This window comes from Carcharodon carcharias, chromosome 9 (genome assembly GCF_017639515.1).
Source record: "Carcharodon carcharias isolate sCarCar2 chromosome 9, sCarCar2.pri, whole genome shotgun sequence".
Lineage (NCBI taxonomy): Eukaryota > Metazoa > Chordata > Chondrichthyes > Lamniformes > Lamnidae > Carcharodon > Carcharodon carcharias.
In genome coordinates this window covers 21,199,829-21,222,031 of record NC_054475.1, presented here as the reverse complement: position 1 = coordinate 21,222,031, position 22,203 = coordinate 21,199,829, and the positions used below count along the sequence as shown (strand labels likewise).

Below are 22,203 nucleotides of genomic sequence, written 5' to 3'. Positions count from 1 at the left end.
TTGCATTCAACAGTGCTACTGGCAAAAAATATGGAATCCAACAAAATTCAATTCACATTCAAATCATTTTCAGGATCTTATTTATTCTTTAAAATGTCATTCTCTTGAACAATAAAATGCAAATCACAAAATTTTACACATTAACATGAATGACTGTTGCACCACTGCATTCAAGGACTGATTAGAATCCCCTGAATATTTCTGTAATGTAGATGGTTGGGTCATAATATCCTAAATCTACATAAGGCACACTGCAAGAGACCAGAGATGGGGGCCACATAATCACAGTGTACATGTTTTGGTTCCTTCAAGTCTTCAGTTAATCCATATGTTCCTTCCAGCACACATCCTCAAAAGTGTCTACCAGAGGTAGTTTAAGAGGCACTACACTAGCAATAAATAGTTAAGTCTTAATATGAACACACATCATACAGGGTATTTAATCACACTTAATGCTGAATTCTGGCAAATTGACAGCAGTTTTTAAAGTTTATACTTATTGACACGATTTATTCAAATCTAATAAATTTTGGAATTGGAGAAAGCATTTAATTTGTATTTTTCCAGGGCATCTAGAGCAGGTCAACACTGCCGTGACATACGCAACACAATGGTAAGTTTCCCACAAAGGTAATTACACTAACTTAAAAAGGCACCTTATAAAAACAATTCATACCATGTTTTGCATATTTGTTTTTGATATAGTAAACCTGTTTCAAAAAAATTCTACCCACAGTTAAAATTTGGCACAGTTTAAGGTTATTTTACTTTGAATGTTGGCAGATTGTTTTCCATTAAGAGCTATACAGCTTGGGTACCAATTATTGCAGTCTAATCAAACTGTGACTATTAAAAGTAGTAGGTAACCTTAGATTTAAGAAACAAGATATTGTTCAAGTTCAATAACCATTGAATTAAAGACTGAAATTGTCAATTTTATCTACTGCCCTATTTCTCAGTATCAGTATATCTCAGTAGGTCAGGAATTACGAAATTGCAATTGCGAAACCTGTCATAAAACTTTACATGCCTGTAAGATGGCAGCTGCCCAATGTAATCCACGATAACCTTTCACATAAAATATCGAGAAATATTCGGGAAATTCTGTTCCAGAAGATGGAAATGAGAGAGAAGCATTATTAGTTGTTCATTCCTGATTTTAATGTTCCACCTTTCACAGCCATGCCTTCAGGTCTTGGAATAAATTTTTAAGCTTTGGAATTTCCTTTCTAAACCTCACTGCTGCTCTACAGCCTTATCTCTTTGATCTGTCCTAGTATCTCCTTTTGCAAATCCGATCGGTGACAAATTTTGTTCACTGTTAAGTGCCTTGGGACTTTTAAACTACATTGAAGGCACTACATAAATGCAAGTTGTTGGAAAAAATGAGTAGGCCATCTTACCTATTATAGATATGCAATTGTTTCTCAAAATAAACTTATTTCTTCCTTATTTTTTCCATTTTAATATTCCAGGATGTCATTTTCATTATCACAGAAGTTTACTTTCCTTTGTGAAAAGTTAAAAGAAAAATCCTCAAATTTCTGATGACTTAGAATAAGCTGTCATTTAATTTTAACATTGAGTTTTATAAATTAATTTTTATTCAGTCATATGGTAAAATATACCCTTCAGTGATTTAAACTTAGATGGAAACCAAAACGACCAACAATATACTCTGTACCAAACATTGGGAAGACAGTTACTGTTTCTGCCTGTGTTAAACTTTGTTCACTTGTCACTGACTCCAGCCATCTGTGAGACTGAACCAGACTGTTTGCAGCCTTGGTGTTATATCTAACTCCAAGATAAGTTTCCAACCACATTTCTGCATCATCAACAAGACCACCTATTTCCACCTCTATTACCCATCTCTGCCCTTGCCTCAGCTTCTCTGTTGCAGAAACCCTTACCCAAGCCTTTGTTATCTATAAACAATTCCAATGAACTCTTAGTTGGCCTCCATGGTTGCCCTTCCACAAACTTCATTATTTAACCTCTGCTACTGCGTCCTTAATCGCAATAAGTCCCGCTCACCCATATCTCCCTTGCGCTCTGGCCGACATTGGCTCTCAGTTAAGCAATGTGATTTTAAAATTCTCATCCTTGTTTTGAAATCCATCTGTGGCCTCACCCCTCCCTTTCTCTGTGCTCTGGCAATTCTTGCCACTGGAGCATTCCTGATTTTAATTGCACCACCATTAGTGGCTATGCCTCCAGCTGTCAAGGTCCTAAGCTCTGGAATTCACTCCCTAAAATTTTCACCTCTATTTCCTGCTTTAAGATTTTCCTTAATACCATCACTTTCAAGATCCCCTCCAAGCCACACACCATCCTGACTTGGAATTGTTTCACTGTTCCTTCACCATCATTGGAACTCCCTTCCTAACTGTAGGTGTATCTGCACCACAGATTGTTGCAGTTCAGGGTGGCAGCTCACCACCACCTTTTCAAGAGTAATTAGGGATGGGCAATGAATGTTGACATCAATGGGATGTGAGATCACTGGCAAAAAATATTAAAAGTATCTCTACCCAAGCTTATGGTCAACTTGCCTGATATTTCCTTATGTGACTTGTGTCAAATGTCAAAAATAAAACATTGGATTGTTTTGGCTCTATATGCCAAATACAAGTTGTCACTGTTACTGATGAACCATATCAATAATTTATATTAAGGAGAACATCTTGCTATGAAGAAATACTTTCTATATTTCAGCCAATGTAGATATCTAAGAGAAAATAAATCCAAAAGATCATGTGGTCTATTGCACTGCATGAGGTTGTTATATTTACAGTACATAAGAGGGAAGTTTGATGATTTTCAAGTATATATTTAAACTCAAAACATTACTAAAGATTCCGATCCACAAATATTATTAAGTAGACAGTGATAAACAGTTGATCCATATCACAATGGCCTCCCTGGGGTAATCCAAATGGTTGTTCACCTTGTGTTCTGGCATATTTGCAAATTCTGGATGACAGACAACTTTTCAATTCCCAATTGCTTGCAAAGTTTTAAAAATCTCAAAATCAATCTACTAGCCTACAACAGCATAAACAAGCAGCCCAGATTAACACCATAACACAAGGACATTTCAGAACATTTAGTGCTAAGTTTGTACTTCCCCGATTGTCTAGTGGTGCTGTGAAAACAATTGTGTTGAAATTCGAGTTGCTACTTTTGCAAAACTGATCATTTTAATCAGTGATGAAGGTGGTAACCAACTGGGCCAGAATTGCTGTAAAGGTTTTCATATCCTGAAAGTAAACTCACATCTACAAGAGAACCGTGCTTATGTTTGTGGTGTCAATAAACTTTTATCTCAATTGTCGACTTAGCTCCACACCATGCAGCCTTACAGGAACATAGCAAGTTTAAATAAATGTTCTCATTAATTTGCATATATCTGAAGTTTGTGATATTAACTGATCTTAAGGGCAATTTTCACTTTTACCACTTTCATAGCAGGACTCCATTGCCAGATTCTATAATTGGGCAGATGATATCTGCTCAGTTATTTTACTACTCTAGCAACGATTGTAATATGACGACCTTGCTGTTCTGATTTGGGATTTATCCATCAATGAGGAAACATTAAGAACCACTCTTTCCAGACTCTTAAAACAGGATGCACCAGTGAGCATGAAAACAAACGCAAGTAGAACTGAGATGTTTTGTGGACTAGTCTGCTCGGGCCTAAAGGCCACAATTTACACACTGCTGGTTATGACTGAACAGCTCCATTTGCAATAGGCTCCCATTTGCTGCTACAGGAGGAGCTCTCAAGGCAAGAACAGCAGTGAAACTGCCATCTGCACTACCTGCTGTTCCTACTGCACACCCCATAAATCTGGACAGGTGTTCTTTGACCCCTCTTCTTGCTACAGATTTGAACTTCTAACCTTCAGGCACTACACAAGGACATGTTAATATGACACCAATTCCACAGGAAATTCATGTTTATGCTGATACTTGCAGGCCTGTTCAATGTATTTTAACTGGTGAATCACCAGCTTCCAGTACACTGTATTGGCTCATCAGTGTTCATTGTGAAATATTTCTAATGTGGTGTTGACATTTCTTGTATGTTCTGAATAATAACCCATAATTATCTGAGATAAAGTGCTTCACGTTGGTTAAGTTTAATGTGCTGCAATTTGATAAAATTACAGAAACCGAATTCATGCAAGAGATGGTGTAATTTGGGTTGTAAACATGGTGAACATAATCAAATTGGTTACACCTCACAAATTGTGTGCCTAGTTCATAGCAGCACTTAGAAAGGTTTAGGCTGAAAATGGATTTTTCATTCATTTTCATTGAAGAATGGATTGAACAATAATTACCCATGTACAGTTTTATTGGTAAAACTGGCAGATTGCTTTGGAATTGATGAAAAACATTAGTTACATATAAAAGTTAAAATTACAGTTTTGTATGTTTTTGCTTGCCTTACTAACACAGTAGCTGTTTTATACCAGTTTAATGGTACAGAGAACAAGTTAGTGGACAAGGATCAGCAAGTAACAAAATGTCTGCTTCACCACCGTGCTAAACCTGTTTTTGGTTCAATCTTCAACTCATTCACAATAACAATCAGAAGTGGATCCCTGGTTCAGCTAGCCTTTACATCCAACTTCCCATGAATAGGAACAAGCAGCAGCAGCGTGTACTGCACATAGTGTAAGATAAACTCCTCTTCCTCAACCACAATCCATTAAAATGGGGACAACAGCTCAACTATATTATGCTTTAGACTGAAAATGGTGTTTTGAATTAAAGCATCTGGCATTTCAGTGCACTGAAGTTTCATTAGACCTGCAATTATTCCAGTAGATATTTTTCAAAATGTTGAACCATTGGAATGTCTTTATCTAGAAACTTTTGTAAAGCAGGAGAGATTAACTTCACAAGGCCTTTGTTCAATTTATAAAAAAGTTTGGATCTTCATTTGACCAGTTATCAAAAAGCTGCTGTTGAAACATTTCATAAACTAAATTAGTTAAATCTGAAAAGTCCACAATTATAAAGATTAAAAGCATCCATTATATCAAAACATTAAAACCTCCTGCAAAGTATTTGCAATATTCAACCGGGAGTATTTAGATTTGCTCAGTGGATATTCAAGATGGAGTGAATCTTGTTTTAAATGTTTTGTACCAACATTTTAAATTCTTTTAATGGGAGGATGGAGGAGTTAGGAAATATCAGGAGGAGGCCCTATCCCACCATTCATTAAAACTTGCCAATACAGAATAGGATTTTTGGATCATATCCGACATGGAATGGTTTCATTCCAAAAAAGTACCAACAATGGTGTGATAGCTGCACTCTGTGGACAAGTAACTACGGGCCTGGATTTGAGTATGAATTTTACAGTGTGCAATTGGTGCAGAGGAAGGATGCATAAATTTTTTACCCGATTATCCTTGAAGAACTCACATGCAGAAACGTAAAAATGGTGATGCAAAACATTCCTTCTGGCAGGTCTGCAAGTTTGTTCTGGGCTTCCATTTTTTCCTCGAAGTGCCAAAATGCACACTAAAATATCTCTTGGCATTTCTGCTCTTTGCGTAGATTTTAAAAATATATTATACAGTTTGTCCTTAATACTACAGCAATCAAATTGCTATATTGGCATTGAATCAGATTGTTCTATGTGTAATGCAGGATTATACTCTTCCACAACCCTGTAGATTCTAACGCTGACACAATTTTGAATTTAACAACAAGTCTTGCTGATCAGTGAACAATGGAAGTAAATTCCAGTTAAGCTTTGGTGCTTGTCTGCCACTGTACAAAACAATGCTTTATATAAATTCTTCGTCTGCACTCCTGTTTTGCTGGCCTACTTACTCAACAGATATTAGAAAAATGAATCCCTGTGTATTGTGGACTCATCTTAAAAATTGGTTATCCTTCTTCACCAGAGAATATGTTAGGTAGAATCCAGCTGCCACAAATCTTGCTCAAATCTTCCAATTAACTTTTTTTCCCCATAGTTAATCTCCACCCAAGGAAGTTTGTAAGTTTAAAATGGGTGATGGGACCCAGATGAGATGTTGCAGGGCAACAAACAGGCATTCCAAATTCTGAAACCCCAAGGCTGAAGGGTTCAGAGGTATATATTTATCACAAGCAATTTGTGGAATAAACTGTCACTCAGAAGAAGGGTGGCCAACAGATACAGATGCATAGCATGAAGGGGACTAAAGTTTACTCCTGGATCAGGATGACAGCTAGATATTTTGTGAGACAAGATTGAAATACATGTGGCTTGCAGTACCCATCCACAGTGAGCTGCATGAGCTGATTGGCCTCTATCTTTGTGACCAGCTGAAAAAGTACATTTGGCCAATTTTCAGGGTTTTACAGAGATCCAGTGGCAATTAACTACCAATGCCCAAATGTTTCAAGCCCCATCATTGCCCACCAAAGCCACACTAAAGTAAAAGTCAGCATGTGTATGTTTGGAAGGGGGAGGGAGGGCGAATTTGGTATTTAATTTATCAAGCAGGATCCTTATTCATAAAATAACTAGCATACTGTAGGAAGAACAATGGGATTATTTAAAAAATATGAACTGAAATCAAATGTGGTCAAAAGAACTTAACTTGATTTAAGTGAGGTCTGATGTACAAATCTTGACCACAATATTTTATATTCAGTCACTCCTGCCAGGGTAGTTAAAAATGTTAAGCGAGATTTAAATACAATACATTTACTTCATTTTATTCTCGACAAACTAGGGGTATTCATAATTTAATGGAGATAAAAACTACAATAGTCTTGAGAGGGTCAGATGGATAAAGAATAATTTTATGCACTTTAATGCAACTTGGAAATTACGGTAGTTTCTTATACATAATCATTATGAAATACTTGTTAAACATTTTACCAGCAAAAAGACCTACATAAGAAACTTTTTTTTTTGCATTTGACACGTTCTTGGGTTTAATTTGCAGCACACAATAGCCTTAGCTAACTAATTTTGGAAGCACAGTACGTAGAGGTATATTATTTCCATTTGAATCAGCCATTTGCACCAAATTGGTCCTTAGTTTGGTGCTATTTGGGGGTAACTTGGAAACAATTCCAGGCAAGGAACTACTGCTATCTGGCGTAGATTTAACCGGTGCGGTCTTCTCCACAGTGGGTGGTTTGGGTAAGCGTCTAAGTAGCCATGAATGTCTCAAAGCCTGGGTGGGTGTTATGCGATTAGGTGGCTCCCAGTCCAAACATCTCTTTAGGAAGCTGATAAACGACGAGTCATCGCAACCCTTCAAAGCTGTCACCCAGTTCCTGCTACCCGGTGGCCCTCGCGGCTTACCTCTTCTGGAACGACCACCATTCACAATCACTGTGTTATCTGGGAGTGTGATGATAGTGCAATAGCGTGGCTGATTCTTAGAGTTGAAGAAGTTCTTGGCTCGTTTGCACTGATCCAACATTTTTTGAGGAGGCATTCCCAAAAGTTCCATCATGCAAGCCAACTGATCTGCTTCATCTTCTCCAGGAAAAAGAGGGTACCCAGTCAATAGTTCAGCAAGGATACAACCAAGGCTCCACATGTCAATGGGCATCCCATAACGTGAGCCAAGGATAACCTCGGGGGCTCGATAAAATCGTGACTGGATGTACGTGAAAACACGCTGATGTTCGTAGCAGCTGGAGCCGAAATCAATTACTTTGATACCACTGCGGCCTTGCTGCTTCAGTAAAATATTTTCTGGCTTCAAATCACAATGAATGATTCGATTTTTTTGCAATGCTTCCAGGCACTGTAGGATAGATTGGGCAAACTTCCGCACTAACTGCAGGCTGAACCCTTGGAACTTGTTTCTTTTAATCAGTTCATACAGGTTCATGCTCAGCAGTTCAAAAGTCATGCAGGTGTGGCTGCGGAATGTGAAATTCTCCAGCATGTGGATGATATTCATTTGCAAGTTCTTGTCTTGCTTTTTCAAGTGCTCTAGAATTCGGATCTCCTCTACAGCCTGCCGGTGGAATCGCTTCTCATTTCGCACTATCTTCAATGCCAGGTGCTGCCGCTGTTTGTGGTCATACACTTTAGCCACCTGTCCAAAGCTTCCCTTCCCAATAACTTTAAGTACCTCGTACCTATATGCTATATGGTCATGAGGCAGCAGTATGTAAGCTGCTTGATCATCATCATAACCACAGTTGTTTGATCCACCTACTACCCCTTGTCGTTTTTTTGCGTTTAGACCCATAAAGTAAACTTCAGGATAGTTAAAGATTTCCTGATGCTCAAAGGAAGACAACTGATGCATGTGCATCTTCATGGCTTGTGTAGGTGTTATAGCAGCTTTTGATTTAAGTAAAACGCCTTCTGATTTAGACGAGGCCGTACCATCCGAGCTCTTTTCTTTAAGTGAAGGTAGCGCTGTTTTACAAGTTCGAGGCACAGTGGACTGCACAGTTGCATTATTTCGTCTGTTTCCAGCATCCTCAAATAAATGTTGCACCTTGACCTGAGACCGACATGAGGCTGGCAAATGGTCCTTCATTGTGCTCTTTCCAATCTAAAATTTGTACAAAAGAAAGTGCTGTTTGTCAAAACATACCGAAAGTACTGGTGGTAAAAAGCATAGTAACAAATCCTTTTCATTATCACCTTCCAAAGCAGAATTGTCCAATAGAAATCGCTGACTGAATACAGATGCAGTGACATCCTTTCGTTTTAGTCAAGTGCATTAATTTTAGTGGGAAACACCTTGTACACACACAAATGCATGAAAATGTATTTCATTTGTGTATTTACTTAAAATGTATCCTACCATTCAGCAGCCAAGGAAGTAATGTGTTTATTTTCATTAAAAATTCGCTCTCTCATTCTGCTTTGGCTCATCATTTTAACAAAAGTAAAAAAAAGAAACATGCATAAGCCATGCAAATACAAGTGCTGAGAACACATGCTCATCACTAATATCTCTTTCTCGTTCAGTAATCAGAAATTCAATTAGTCACATGCTATTCATGGCCAGTCTGTTAGACACTGTATTCACAAGCTATATAAGTTACACAAACTACTAAATACAATCAAATAGAACAAGAACATAGATTTACAAACAATTATCTGCATTAATCTCAAAACAATTCATTATTTTCTCTATCCCCCAGCCCTTAGAAGTAGTAGTGGGAAGGTAAGCATTGAGGAAAGGACCATTTCCACTGTGAGTAGCATCCAGTATCCACAATAGTTCAACATTAGATAACAGACATGGAAATGCTCTTTTTACTTGGGCTTGACAACGTACATTAACGAGCACACACCATTACAAATACACTTTCTACATTGAATTAAACCGCCCAATTAGTACTGAATTGGATTGAGTGCGTGAGGTTACTCCCTTTGGACCCCTTTTAGTAGCCAGAGATTTTATCAGTGTAGAGGATCCACTGATGAAAACTTCTCCCCATCACTTTGTAATAAAAGCAAAATACTGCAGATGGAGATCTGAAATAAAAACAGAAAGTGCTGGAAAAGCTCAGCAGATTTGGCAGCATCAGAGGAGTGAGAAACAGAGTTACCGTTGCGAGTCCATATGGTTCTTCTTTAGTTCTGAAGCACTCAAGCAAATAGAGCTGCAGTTTGTGGTTGCTATTAGCATGAAGTGAGGGGTGGGGGATCCAAGTGGGGAAATTGGGCGGGCATCTAGGTTCATTTTCAAAGCTTCCAATATCTTGAAGATAAAAAAGATTGATCTTTCAATCAATCGACAGGGAATTGTTGGTCTTCAGTTCTGAAATTGGATTTGAAATGTTAACTTTGTTTCTCTCCACAGATGCTGCCATGCCTGCTGAGTTTTTCCAGCATTTTGTTCTTATTCTCATCAGTTATCTTTGGTTCTGTACGCTTTGTCTTTTGGTATCGTAACTAACCAATTTTTAGTAGTTCTTTGACATGAATGGAATCACAGTCTAGTCGGTGTGTTTGTTACCTGATGCTCATATCCATACTCTCTAGCATATGTGACTATTAAGAACATGAAACTTAAAATTTTTTCTCTTCCCTCACTAAAGGGGGTGAAGGCTAACTAGCACTCTGCTGCCACCCAAGCTCAAGATCAGCTAACTTAGTACATATTAGAATTAGAATCTGGGACGTTCTCGGTCAACACGTTTTAGTTTGATTTACAGCCCAGCTGTACCAAACTCAAGTGAGCTGACGGGAGCTCCATTCTCACAACTGTTGCAATTTATTAAATTATTTACAGATCTTAGGAGATCACTGGTGCTTGAGGACAGTGCAAGAGGAGGACACTGGGACAGGCAGTCAGCAGCACCTAGAGGTGAGTGTGAGAGGGCAACCCCAAGACAGGCAGTCAGCAGCACCTAGAGGAGTTTGTGAGAGGACCACTCTGGGACAGGCACTTAGCAGTACCTAGAGGACCACCTGGGACAGGCAGTCAGCAGCACCAAGAAGATCTAGGCTATCTGGAGGATCTAGCATCTAGTCTACTCAAGTAGGAGTAAGGGTAAAATAAAAGCAAGGGTCCATATTCTATTTAGTTAAGATGTCTGGGGAGCTCAGTCCCTTGATTTGCACATCCTGCGCAATGTGGGAAATCCAAGACGCTCCTGGCGGTCTGGATGACCATGCGTGCAGGTGTCTTAAACTGGAGCAACTCAAGCTTCAGGGTTTGGAGCTTGAACAGCAGCTGGGGGATCTGCAGTGCATTCATGAGGCTGAGAGGTTCGTGGATAGCACGTTTCAGGACGTGGTCACCCTGCAACTTAAGGAAGTGCAAGCAGAGAAAGAATGGGTGACCATCAGACAGAAGGGGACCAGGCAGGTAGTGAGAGAATCCCCCGAGAGCATCTTGCTCGCAAACTGTTTTTCGGCCTTGGAAAACGGTGAGAGTGACAGTTCCTCTGTGGAGGCCAACCAGAGCCAAGGCCATGGTACTCTGGGTGATCCAGCTGCTCAGGGGGGGAGGAAGAAGTGTGGAAGGGCAATATTGGTAAGGAATTCGTTAATGAGGGGAGTAGAAAGGCCGTAGACGTGACTCCAGGATGGTATGTTGCCTCCCGGGTGCCAGGGTCAAGGATGTCACAGAATGGCTGCAGGGCATTCTGAAAGGGGAGGGTGAACAGCCAGAGGTCATGATCCATTTTGGGACCAATGACATAGGAAGAAAAACAAATGAGGCCCTGTAAGCAGACTTTAGGGAGTTAGGTAGGAAATTGAAAAGCAGGACTTCAAAAGTAGTAATCTCCGGATAACTCCCAGTGCCACACAGTAGTGAGTATCAGAACAGCAGGACAGAGCAAATGAAAGCGTGGTTGGAGAGATGGTGCAGGAGGGAGGGTTTTAGATTCCTGGGGCATTGGGGCCATTTCTAGAGGAGGTGGGACCTAAAAGTTGGACAGGTTACATCAGAACAGGAATGGGACCAACATCCTCGCGGGGAGGTTTGCTAATGCGGGGAGGTGGATTTAAACTAAATTGGCAGGGGGATGGGATCCTGAAAAGTAGTTCAGAGGGGAGACAAGCTGAGATGGAATTTGAAATTGAAACGCTAGTAAGTGAGTCTGGAAGGCAGAGGAAACATAGGCTAGATAAGAAAGAAGTGAGCTTAGCAAAGCTAAATGGAATATATTTTAACACAAGGAGCCTGAGAAATAAGACAGGCAAGCTGAGGGCACAGATAGGCACGTGGGAGTATGCTATCATAGCTATGACCGAGACGTGGCTAAAAGGGCAGGATTGGCACCTCAATATAGGTATTCAGATGAGATAGAGAGAGGGATAGAAGAGGAGAGGGCTCGCAATATTGATCAAGGAGCCAATTATAGTGGTGAGGAGGGATGATACCTTGGAAGCATTATCAAATAAGGCCAAATGGGTAGAAGTAAAAAACACAAAAGGGGCAAACATGTTGTTAGGTGTGTACTATAGGCCCCCAAACAGTCAGAGAGAGATAGAGGATCAAATTTCAGAGAAGTGTAAGAATATTAACTGGGATAGTTTAATGTGCAAGGTAGGGAGGGAGCAAAATTCTTAAGCTGCATCCAGGAGAACATTTTAAGCCAGTAAGTACATAGAAAGCCCAACAAGGGAGGGGGCAGTTCTGGACCTAATATTTGGAAATGAGCCCGAGCAGGTGGAAGGCATATCAGTAGGGGAGCATTTTGGAGATAGTGACCATAACTCAGTTAGATTTATTTTAGTTATGGAAAAGGATACCGTTGGGTTTGGCCGGGAATAAAAGTTCTAAACTGGGGAAAGGCTAATTTTACTAAAATGAAATACAATTTGGCCCAAGTGGACTGGGAGCAGCTACTTGCAGATAAAACTGTGTCAGGGCAATGGGCACAGTCCTCAATGAATACCTTATGTCGCAGAGACATCAGGGTGGAGGGCGGTGAAATATTAGAGGAAATTAGAGAGAGGAGGTACTAGCAGGTTTAGTGGCCTTAAAAGTGGATAAATCCACAGGTCCAGATGAGACGTATCCCAGGCTGTTGAAGGAGGCAAGGGAAGAGATATATATCAGGGGCCCTGGCAATAATTTTCAAATCCTCTCTGGCCACAGGTGAGGTGCCAGAGGACAGGTGGACTGCTAACGTTGTCCCATTATTAAAAAAGGGAGGAAGGGATAGACCAGGAAATTACAGGCCAGTCAGTCTAACCTCAGTGGTGGAGAAGTTACTAGAAAGAATTCTGAGGGACTGAATATATTGCACTTGGAGCGACACGGATTAATTAGGAATAGTCAGCATGGATTTGTTAAGGGAAGGTCATGTTTGACAAATTTGATCAAACTTTTTTGAGGAGGTAACCAGGAGTGTTGATGAGAGTAATGCATTTGATGTGGTCTACAAGGCTTTTAATAAGGTCCCTCATGGCAGACTGGTCAAAAAAGTAAGAGCCAATGGGATCCACGGGAAAGTGGCACTTAGATCCAAAACTGGCTGAGTGGCAGGAAGCAGAGGGTGATGGTAGAGGGATGTTTCTGTGACTGGAAGTCTGTTTCCAGTGGGGTTCCATAGGGCTCAGTGCTGGGGCCTTTGCTGTTTGTGGTATACATAAATGATTTGGACTTAAATGTTGGGGGTATGATCAAGAAGTTCACAGATGACACGAAAATTGGTAGGGTGGTAAATAGTGAGGAGGATAGCTGTAAACTGCAGGAAGATATCAATGGACTGGTCAGGTGGGCAGAGCGTTGGCAAATGGAATTCAACCCAGAAAAGTGTGAGGTAATGCACTTGGGGAGGGCTAACAAGGCACCTGGAAAGTACTGAAGATCAGAGGGACCTTGGTGTGCATATCCACAGATCCCTGAGGATAGCAGGTACATAAGGTAGTTAAGGCATATGGGATACTTCCCTTTATTAGCCAAGGCACAGATTACAAGAGCAGGGAGGTTATGCTGGAACTATATAAAATGCTGATTAGGCCACAACTGGATTACTGCATGTAGTTCTGGTCACCACATTATAGGGAGGATGTGACTGCACTGGAGAGGTTAGAGGAGCTTTACCAAGATACTGCCTGGGCTGGAGGGTCTGAGCTATGAGGAAAAATTGGATAGGCTGTGGTTGTTTTCCTTGGAGCAGTGAAGGTTGAGGGGGGACCTGATAGAGATGTATAAGATTATGAGGGGCATAGATAGGGTGGATAGGAAGGCACTTTTTCAATTTGTCGATGGGTCAATAACCAGGAGGCACAGATTTAAGGTAAGAGGTAGAAGGCTCAGAGGGGAGTTGAGGAGAGATTTTTTCACCCAGAGGGTGGTGGGAGTCTGGAACTCACTGTCTGAAATGCTGGTTGCATCAGAAACTCTCGTAACATTGAAGAAGTATTTAGATATTCACTTGGGTAGCCATAGCCTCCAGGGCTATGGGCCAAGCGCTGGAAAATGAGATTAGTGCAGTCAGATCTTTGTCAACTGGCACAGGCACAATGGGCCGAATGACCTCCTTCTGTGCTGCAAACGTCTGTGAATCTTAAAACTGAAGGACAGCTCAGTTACTGAGACAATATCAATAAATAACACAAATTATGATCGTTCAAATTTTCCACTTCTCAACACCATACTACAACAGAAAAATGTCCCATTTGGTGCCCACACTTTTTCATTTAAATCAGTACTAATATTCAGTGAAATGTTCACCCTACCACCCCCCCATTGAGCTTTGTAGGTATATCTGTGGGCAATTCTTTCATGATGAAAAAAAAGGCTTCAGTCAACCAAGAGTTAGTGCAGTATGCTGTACATTCCTTTCACAGCAAACAAATCCCTGAACCCAATTGCAACACATATTTGCCACTTTAGACACAGGGCATCTTGCAGTCATCATCTCATATGGCTTTTAAAATAAGGCTATTATTGCAGATGAAAATAGGAACCAACCAAAAATTAATAAAGAAATACCAGAGACGAGTGCAATAGTTCAGCTGTCTTGTTATAGCCAATATTAATACATTATCTGATGATTTAACCAAAGCAAACTAATTCATAGATGCATGTTGGATTGAAAAATGTCTTTCACCAAAATAAGCAGTATTACACATAGAATTGGACTACTAGAATACAAGCGAGTTGAAAACATATTAACACAGTAGTGAAGCACTGTAACTCATCACAACTTAAGTCCCTTTAAATCTCATAGCTATTTCATAAAGGTGAGTAGTGGGCTTTCGTCCACCTCGTGGCAGCCGATCACGTGGCCTGATACCAGTTTATATCCCAGCCCCTTCAAACAAGCAGCAGGGTGGCAGAGGCAGCCAAAAAAAGTTGGGAGGAAAATAGGCTTCAAAAAGAGGTCAAAAATAATAATAAAATGAAACACAGATGTCTATTCTTTCCTCTAATTGCTTTTGTTTCCTGCCTTTCAGATGAATCCACTTTGTCCATTTTGCCCCAAATAAGATCCTATATGGACAAAGTAATAAGCTTACCTATCTACACTTCAACAAACTTCCATAGATTTGCAGGTACTTACTGACACTGACAAGTTGCATTTTCTGTCACATTATATAGGCAGTTTGAAAAGTTCACGCAGAACTAAAAACTCCTCGTTCTACAGAATTGAGAGGCATTAACTTTTGAAGGAAGTTCGAAAAACTTTGGTAAAACTGTTGTAGATGGTGGTCATTTATTATTTTACAGCTGCATCACCTTCTTGCAGAGCTGAAATGAATTTTGTTTGTCTCACCTACCCAAACTGTATGTTATGGTTGTCTAATTGTTAAGCACAGTGCAGCTTTAACAGAAGACTGCTATGAGTCCTGTGTTCAAGGTGCAAGCACAGGAGAGGTCGAGAAACAAAATGTGACCGGGAACATCTCAATGCTTGGTTGCAGAGTACCACTAGCAAAGGATTGCAAAATAAGCAATTCAATTGGTCTCAGTACCTCTGAGGAGGTGGCAGTGAATCCAGGGTAATGCTCTGGGGACCCGGGTTCAAATCCCACCATGGCAGATGGTGAAATTTGAATTCAATAGAAATCTGGAATTAAAAGTCTAATGATGACCATAAAACCATGGTCAATTGTCATAAAAACCCATCTGGTTCTCTAATGTCCTTTAGGGAAGGAAATCTGCCGTCTTTGTGACTCCAGACCCACAGTAATGTGGTTAACTCTTAACTGGCCTAGCAAGCCACTCAGTTGTATCAATCCGCTTAAAGTCAAAAAGGAATGGAACCGGGCGGACTACCTGGCATTGATCTAGGCACCGGAAACGACAATGGTAAACTCAGCTCTGCTGACTCTGCAAAGTCCTCCCTACTACATCTGGGGGCTAGTGCCAAAATTGGGAGAGCTGTCTCACAGGCTAGTCAAGCAACAACCTGATATAGTCATGCTCATGGAAACGCACCTTACAGACCCATGCCCCAGACCCAGGGATGGTGATGGTGGCGTACGTCCTGTCCCACCGGCAGGATAGACCCAGCAGAGGTGGTTGCACTGTGGCATATAGCCGGGAGGGGATTGCACTGGGAGTCCTCAATATCAACTCCAGATCCCATGGGGTCTCGAGGCATCAGGTCAAACATGGACAGGGAAACCTTCTTTTGATTGCCACAAACCACACTCCCCTCAGCTGAAGAATCAGTGCTCCTCCACGTTGAACAACTTGCAGGAAACACTGAGGGTGGCAAGGATGCAAAATGTACTCTGGGTTAAGGACTTCAACATCCATCAACAAGAGTGGCTCGGTAGCACCACTACTGGCTGAGTTGGCTGAGCCCTAAATGACATAGCTTCTAGACTGGGTCTGTGGCAGGTGGTGCGGGAACTAACAAGAGGGGAAAAAAAACATGACCTCAGCCTCACCAACCTGCCTGCCACAGCTGCACCTGTCCATAACAGTATCGGTAAGAGTGACAACCACACAGTTCTTGTGGAGATGAGGTCCCGCCTTCACATTGAGGATATCCTTCATCATGTTGTGTTGCACTATCACCGTGCTAAATGGGATAGATTTTGAATAGATCTAGCAATTCAAGACTGGGCATCCATGAGGCTCTGTGGGTCATCAGCATCAGCAGAATTGTACTCAACCACAATCTGTAACCCCATGGCTGGCGTATCTCCTACACTACCAATAACTATCAAGTCAAAAGATCAACCCTGGTTCAATGAAGAGTGCAGGAGGGCATACCAGGAGGAGCACCAGGCATACCTAAAAATGAGATGTCAACCTGGTGAAGCTACAACACAGGACTACTTGCATGCCAAACAGCATAAGCAGCAAGTGATAGACAGGGCTATGCGACCACACAAACAACAGATCAGATCTAAGCTCTGCAGTCCTGCCAAATCCAGTTGTGAACGGTAGTGAAAAATTAAACAACTAACTGGAGGAGACGGCTCCACAAATATCCCCATCCTCAATGATTGGGGAGCCCATCACATCGTTGCAAATGATAAGGCTGAAGCATTCGCAAAAATATTCAGCCAGGAGTGCCAAGTGGATGATCCATCTCAGCCTCTGCCTGAGGTCCCCAGCATCACAGATGCCAGTCTTCAGCCAATTCGATTCACTCCACCTGATATCAAGAAATGGCTGAAGGCACTGGATACTGCAAAGGCTATGGGCCCTGACAATACTGAAAGTGTGCTCCAGAACTTGCTGCGCCCCTAGCCAAGCTGTTCCGGTACAGCTACAACACCAGTATCTATCCGGCAATGTGGAAAATTGACCGGTATGCCCTATAAACAAAAGGCAGGCCAAATCTAACCCGGCCATTATTGCCCCATCAGTCTACTGTCCATCAAGAGTCCATGTCCAAATGCAGCAAGACCTGGACAATATCCAGGCTTGGGCTGACAAGTGGCAAGCAACATTCACAGCACACAAGTGACAATGAACATCTCCAAAAAGAAAAGGTCCAACCATCGCCCCATGACATTCAATTACATTACCATCGCTGAATTCCCACCTAGCAACATCCTGGGGCAGGGGGTGGGGCAGGGCAGTTACCATTGACCAGAAACTGAACTGGACTAGCCATATAATAACTGTGGCTACAAGAGCAGGTCAGAGTCTAGGAATCCTGTAGCAAATAGCTCACCTCCCGACTCCCCAAAGTCTGCCCATCTACAAGTCAGGAGTCAGGAGTGTGACGGAATACTCTCCGCTTGTCTGGATGAGTGCAGCTCCTACAACATTCAAGCAGCTTGACACCATCCAGCACAAAGCAGCCGCTTGATTGGCACTCCTTCCACAAACATTCATTCTCCCCACTGCCGAACAATGGCAGCAGAGTGTACCATCTTCAAGATGCACTGCAGGAACTCATCAAGCCTACTTAGGCAGCACCTCCCAAACCCACGACCACTACCATCTAGAAGGACAAGGGCAGCAGATAGGAACACCACCACCTGGAAGTTCCTCTCCAAGCCAGTCACCATCTGACTTGGAAATATATCACCGTTCCTTCACTGTTGCTGGGTCAAAATCCTGGAACTCTCTTCCTAACAGCACTTAGGGTGTACTTACACCACATGGACTGCAACAGATTCAAGAAGGCAGCTCACCACCATCTTCTCAAGGGCAATTAGGGATAGGCAATAAATTCTGGCCTAGCCAGTGACATCAAAATCCCATGAATGAATAAAAAAAGGGTCAGGTTAGGAAGAAGGGCATGAATGGAGGTGCAGGGGTGAAGATATCAATTAAGGTCAACCTAACCACTCTCTCAACTGTGGATATGTTCTTGGATCTAAAGAGAATGAGAAACATTGACACAAATACCACTAAGTCACCGAGTTAAAAATGGTTAAGTGCCTCCAGAACAAACATTATAATTTCAAGAATCTCTTAACAGTAAATGCTGTCACTTACAGTCCCCAATCCAATACAGAACCAAGTAAGTCGAAGAGGCAAGTGGGTGCGGGGAGTTGTAAAAGTAGTACGTTTGTGTACTTCAGTAATTTGTTATATTGAGAAATTATCTCTTAAATGTGCATCTACTTCCTTTGCTCGTCAGTCAGTTTTATGAGCGTTTGTTGAACCGGTCTCATAAAGTTTTAACAGAATGAAAAAACTGCATCATTTTAAAGTGCATTGGTACATATTATGCATATGCTTACCGTTAAGCTATTAAGAGATGGTAATCCCACAGGGCTTTCTTTCTCCACACACAGGACTTGGCTCTCAGCCTGATCTACGCGCATGTAAGAGTCATACAGGACATCTCCAAGTTGGGCTGTAAACAGAAAAGTCAAAACCACATCATTACTGCAGTTACAGACTCAGCAAGTAAGTGCTAAAATGAGTGAAGCAAATTTGCAGCAAACAACCAGACTACATTTACAGCATGTTACCACTTGTCTTCCTCACCGGAGGCCTCACTAAAAAAAGGTGCAATGATTTTTCTTTCTCTTCTCTCCTACCAAATAAATGCATGAGACATTTTCAAAAAACAGTTTGGGAAGGGTTAATCCTCCACGATCTGTGAAATGTTTTTTAGTAAAACAGAGTGCAAGCATAAAGAATGACAATATTTTACTAAAATCAGCTTCTCTCCCATGGTACCTGCAGTACACAATGGGGTTTTGCTTCTAATGTAGCCTACCCCTTTAAGATATCTTGGAGGGTAAAAAGGTCTTCCAAGTCCTCAATGGCAAATCATTCTTGTTATTGAAGGCTTCTTCACATTAGCAGCTGTTTGGGTCTCCCTTCTTTGAAAGGAGCCAAAAACAGTACAAAATAACTGTATACTTTAAAAGAGGTTTGTTGGTCTCTTCTACTTATGAGTGCACGTAGTCACTTGTCCTCCACTCCACTGAAGCAGAAAAGGGGTGGTTAGAGTACAAAGTGTTACTCAAATTGCAATTAGCTTTTGAAGCAGGGTCAGTCATGGAATTAAAAAGGGGCACTAAAATAAATACTTCAAGCAAAAAAATAAGGCCAATGGAAAAAGCACAAAATTGATATGAGCCTGATTACTGCAAAATATACCGACAGCACAGCTGTAATGATTCTTATGGCTTCCCGCTGTGGCGAGATTTCTACAATTCCAGTACAGATTTCACTGAGCTAACTCTAGAGGTGAAACAGGCAGACGGATGAGAGTGCTGAGCAAAATAGAGTTTGAAAAAGAAACTGATGATTTCTCCTCAAACTTGGTAAACTAAAAATTGGATTTTGTTGCCCCACTAATTCATTAGCCAGACTAACAGAACTGGAAGCAGTCAAACAAATTCAGAGCGCAAGAGTTGCTGGATTTAAAGATTATCTTAATGACAAGGTTAAGTTACTTGCTGCAGGTTAAAATTGCTGTCATCGTTGGGTGTTCACAAACCTCAGGGCTAGGTTGAACAACAGTTGTAGAAGGGCAACATGACTACCATTTATAAGGGTGCAATCTGTAGACTATAATATTTTATGATAAGTAACTGCGTCAATGGAGCTGGTCATGGGTCATTTTTAATATACTTGCAACTAAACCATAGACCCATTAGATTTATGTCACTGTCATATTAACAAAGCTGGAGTACAGCGACACAATTAATGGCAGATGTGCCTCAATGATGTACATTACCTGTTATGTTCAAAGAAGCTGTGCCAACAGTTCATGAACTCAAGATTACAAAGGGAATAGAAATATTAAGTTGGAATTTTTTGTTCTATATACATGGTGTAAAATTTACTCCCTCAAAACCTTAAGATCTGTCACCAACAGCACACATAAACATTAACATTCACTGGGAACCATGGAAACATCCACAATTGTCATGTCACAATTATTTAGAGTCAGTGGTTAGATTCTAAATCTGTTTTCAAAAATAAAAGGATCAAGAAGAGGAATGCGTGAAAATGGAACATGCCAGCTAATTTAATAGCCAAAATTCTCAATTGATCCTGACTGAAAGGTGGTTCAGAAATCACATTCTTGAAACCAATGCTTATGAAACAACATGAGCAAAATTGACAATCACCTAAAGTAATGAGGAAACTGGATGACACAAGCACAGTTGCTGAAGGGCAGAAAGCAATAGAACAAAATAAAACACACAACCCCGAACTCTTAAAGCAGCACCCAAATGCACAAGCCATAATCGAAACATTTGAGCAATTTTCCCTGGTGTGTCCTGTACAACTATGGTTGCATTAAAAGATCAGACAGTTCAAAGAGTAACGTGGGGAGTTGCCAGCTCGGAGGGAATCCTGAACAGGAAGTCTGAGGCGCTTTTATCCCTCTTCTTTTTTAAAAAAAAGTAAGAAAATCGGGGAGGGGGGAAAATGAACATGCTTTCAAGAGAGTGATCTAAATCGAAAATAAAACCACTGCACAGAACGAATAAAGGATTTAAAAAAAAACACATTTGAAGGATCTGCAATTCTTGGTGGGGACACATTGAAACCCGGGCCATAAGATTTAAATCCTCCAGCACAAAATCAAAATGATGAAAGAATTTTATAATTTATATATAAATATTTAAATGCAGATCAGATTCCTACACGAATAACTGACTGAAGTGAGAATGATGGTGGAGATGGAAATGGCGGGGGGGTGGGTGAAGGTACATCACCATTAACTGAGACACGTGGAGCGGGACTGAGGAGCTTCTTTTACCCGTGGCCAAGTGTCCTGGAGCCGGTGCTTTCCTCGTTAACATGGCTATCAAAGGGCGTTCAGCTGCCTCCAACCGCCGGCCATTCCTCACACAGCTTCCTACAGCTAGCCATCTGCCTCTGCCAAAGGCGGGGTGGAGCCAGCAGGGTGCGGCTCCAGGCCTGGGCCTGGGCCTCGCTCAATTGTATCTGACCAGCCGCCGGATCCCCTCCCTCTCCGTCCGGGCGGCCGTTTGTCCGTTAGCTGCGCTCCCGCTCTGTTCAATCTGTCGCGATTCGCGGCTCAGCGTCAAACGCTCACTCACTCCCGAGGCGGAGGCCGGACGTGAATGGGGGAGGGGCGGGGAGGAAGGGACAGACCACCCGGCCCAACCCCCCCCTTCACCGGCACCGCGCAACCCGCCCCAAACAACAAGAGTACCGGCATTGACCTCCCGCCCCGCCCCTACTCACTGCTGCCCTCTGCTGTTGGGAGGACGTCTTTGTGCCGCTCCCACCACCACACACTGCTGACCCCTGCTGGTAGGAGGACCTCTTTGTGTCGCCCCCACCACCCCACACTGCTGATCCCTGCCGGTAGGAGGACCTCTTTGTGCCGCTCCCACCACCACCACCAAACACACTGCTGACCCCTGCTGGTAGGAGGATCTCTTTGTGTCGCCCCACCACCCCACACTGCTGATCCCTGCCGGTAGGAGGACCCCCTTGCACTCCCGCCCTCTACTCACTGCTGCCTCCTGCTGGTAGGATGACCTCCTTGTAAACCGCCGCCACCAGGATCTTGCTGCTTATTCTGCTGCTGGGAGGACCTACGTGTACCCCTGACATGCTGCCTCCTGCTGGTGGGAGAACCTCCTTGTACTCCTCGCCCCAACTCACTGCTACCCCTGCTGATGGGAGAACCTACTTGTACCCCCGACAGACGTTTTTTTTTTACACCTTTTATGCTCTCCCCACCCCTAGAGCTATACCTTGAGTGCCCTACCATCCATTCTTAATTAGCACATTTGTTTAGATAATATCACCAACTTTAACACCTATGTGTTCTTTTGTACTATTGTTGTTGACATCTTTTGATGATCTGCTTCTATCACTGCTTGTTTGTCCCTACAACCACACCCCCACTCCACCT

General features: G+C 42.0%; 1 protein-coding gene across 2 annotated transcripts; it reads right to left on the bottom strand.

Annotated features, from left to right (window-relative positions):
- Window positions 1–63: 63 nt before the first annotated feature.
- On the bottom strand, window positions 64–21,488 carry dyrk3 (dual specificity tyrosine phosphorylation regulated kinase 3). 2 transcript variants are annotated; one of them, XM_041195190.1, is made up of 3 exons: window positions 21,073–21,488; window positions 18,584–18,699; window positions 64–8,552 (listed from the first exon to the last, which is right to left on the bottom strand). In XM_041195190.1, exons 1-3 carry the CDS (start codon window positions 21,113–21,115, stop codon window positions 6,984–6,986), a joined length of 1,728 nt encoding a protein of 575 aa, XP_041051124.1. In that variant the 5' UTR covers window positions 21,116–21,488; the 3' UTR covers window positions 64–6,983. The 2 variants fall into 2 exon arrangements, with proteins under 2 accessions (XP_041051124.1, XP_041051123.1); XM_041195189.1 differs by lacking the exon at window positions 21,073–21,488 and adding an exon at window positions 20,435–20,650.
- Between the last annotated feature and the right edge of the window lie 715 nt (window positions 21,489–22,203).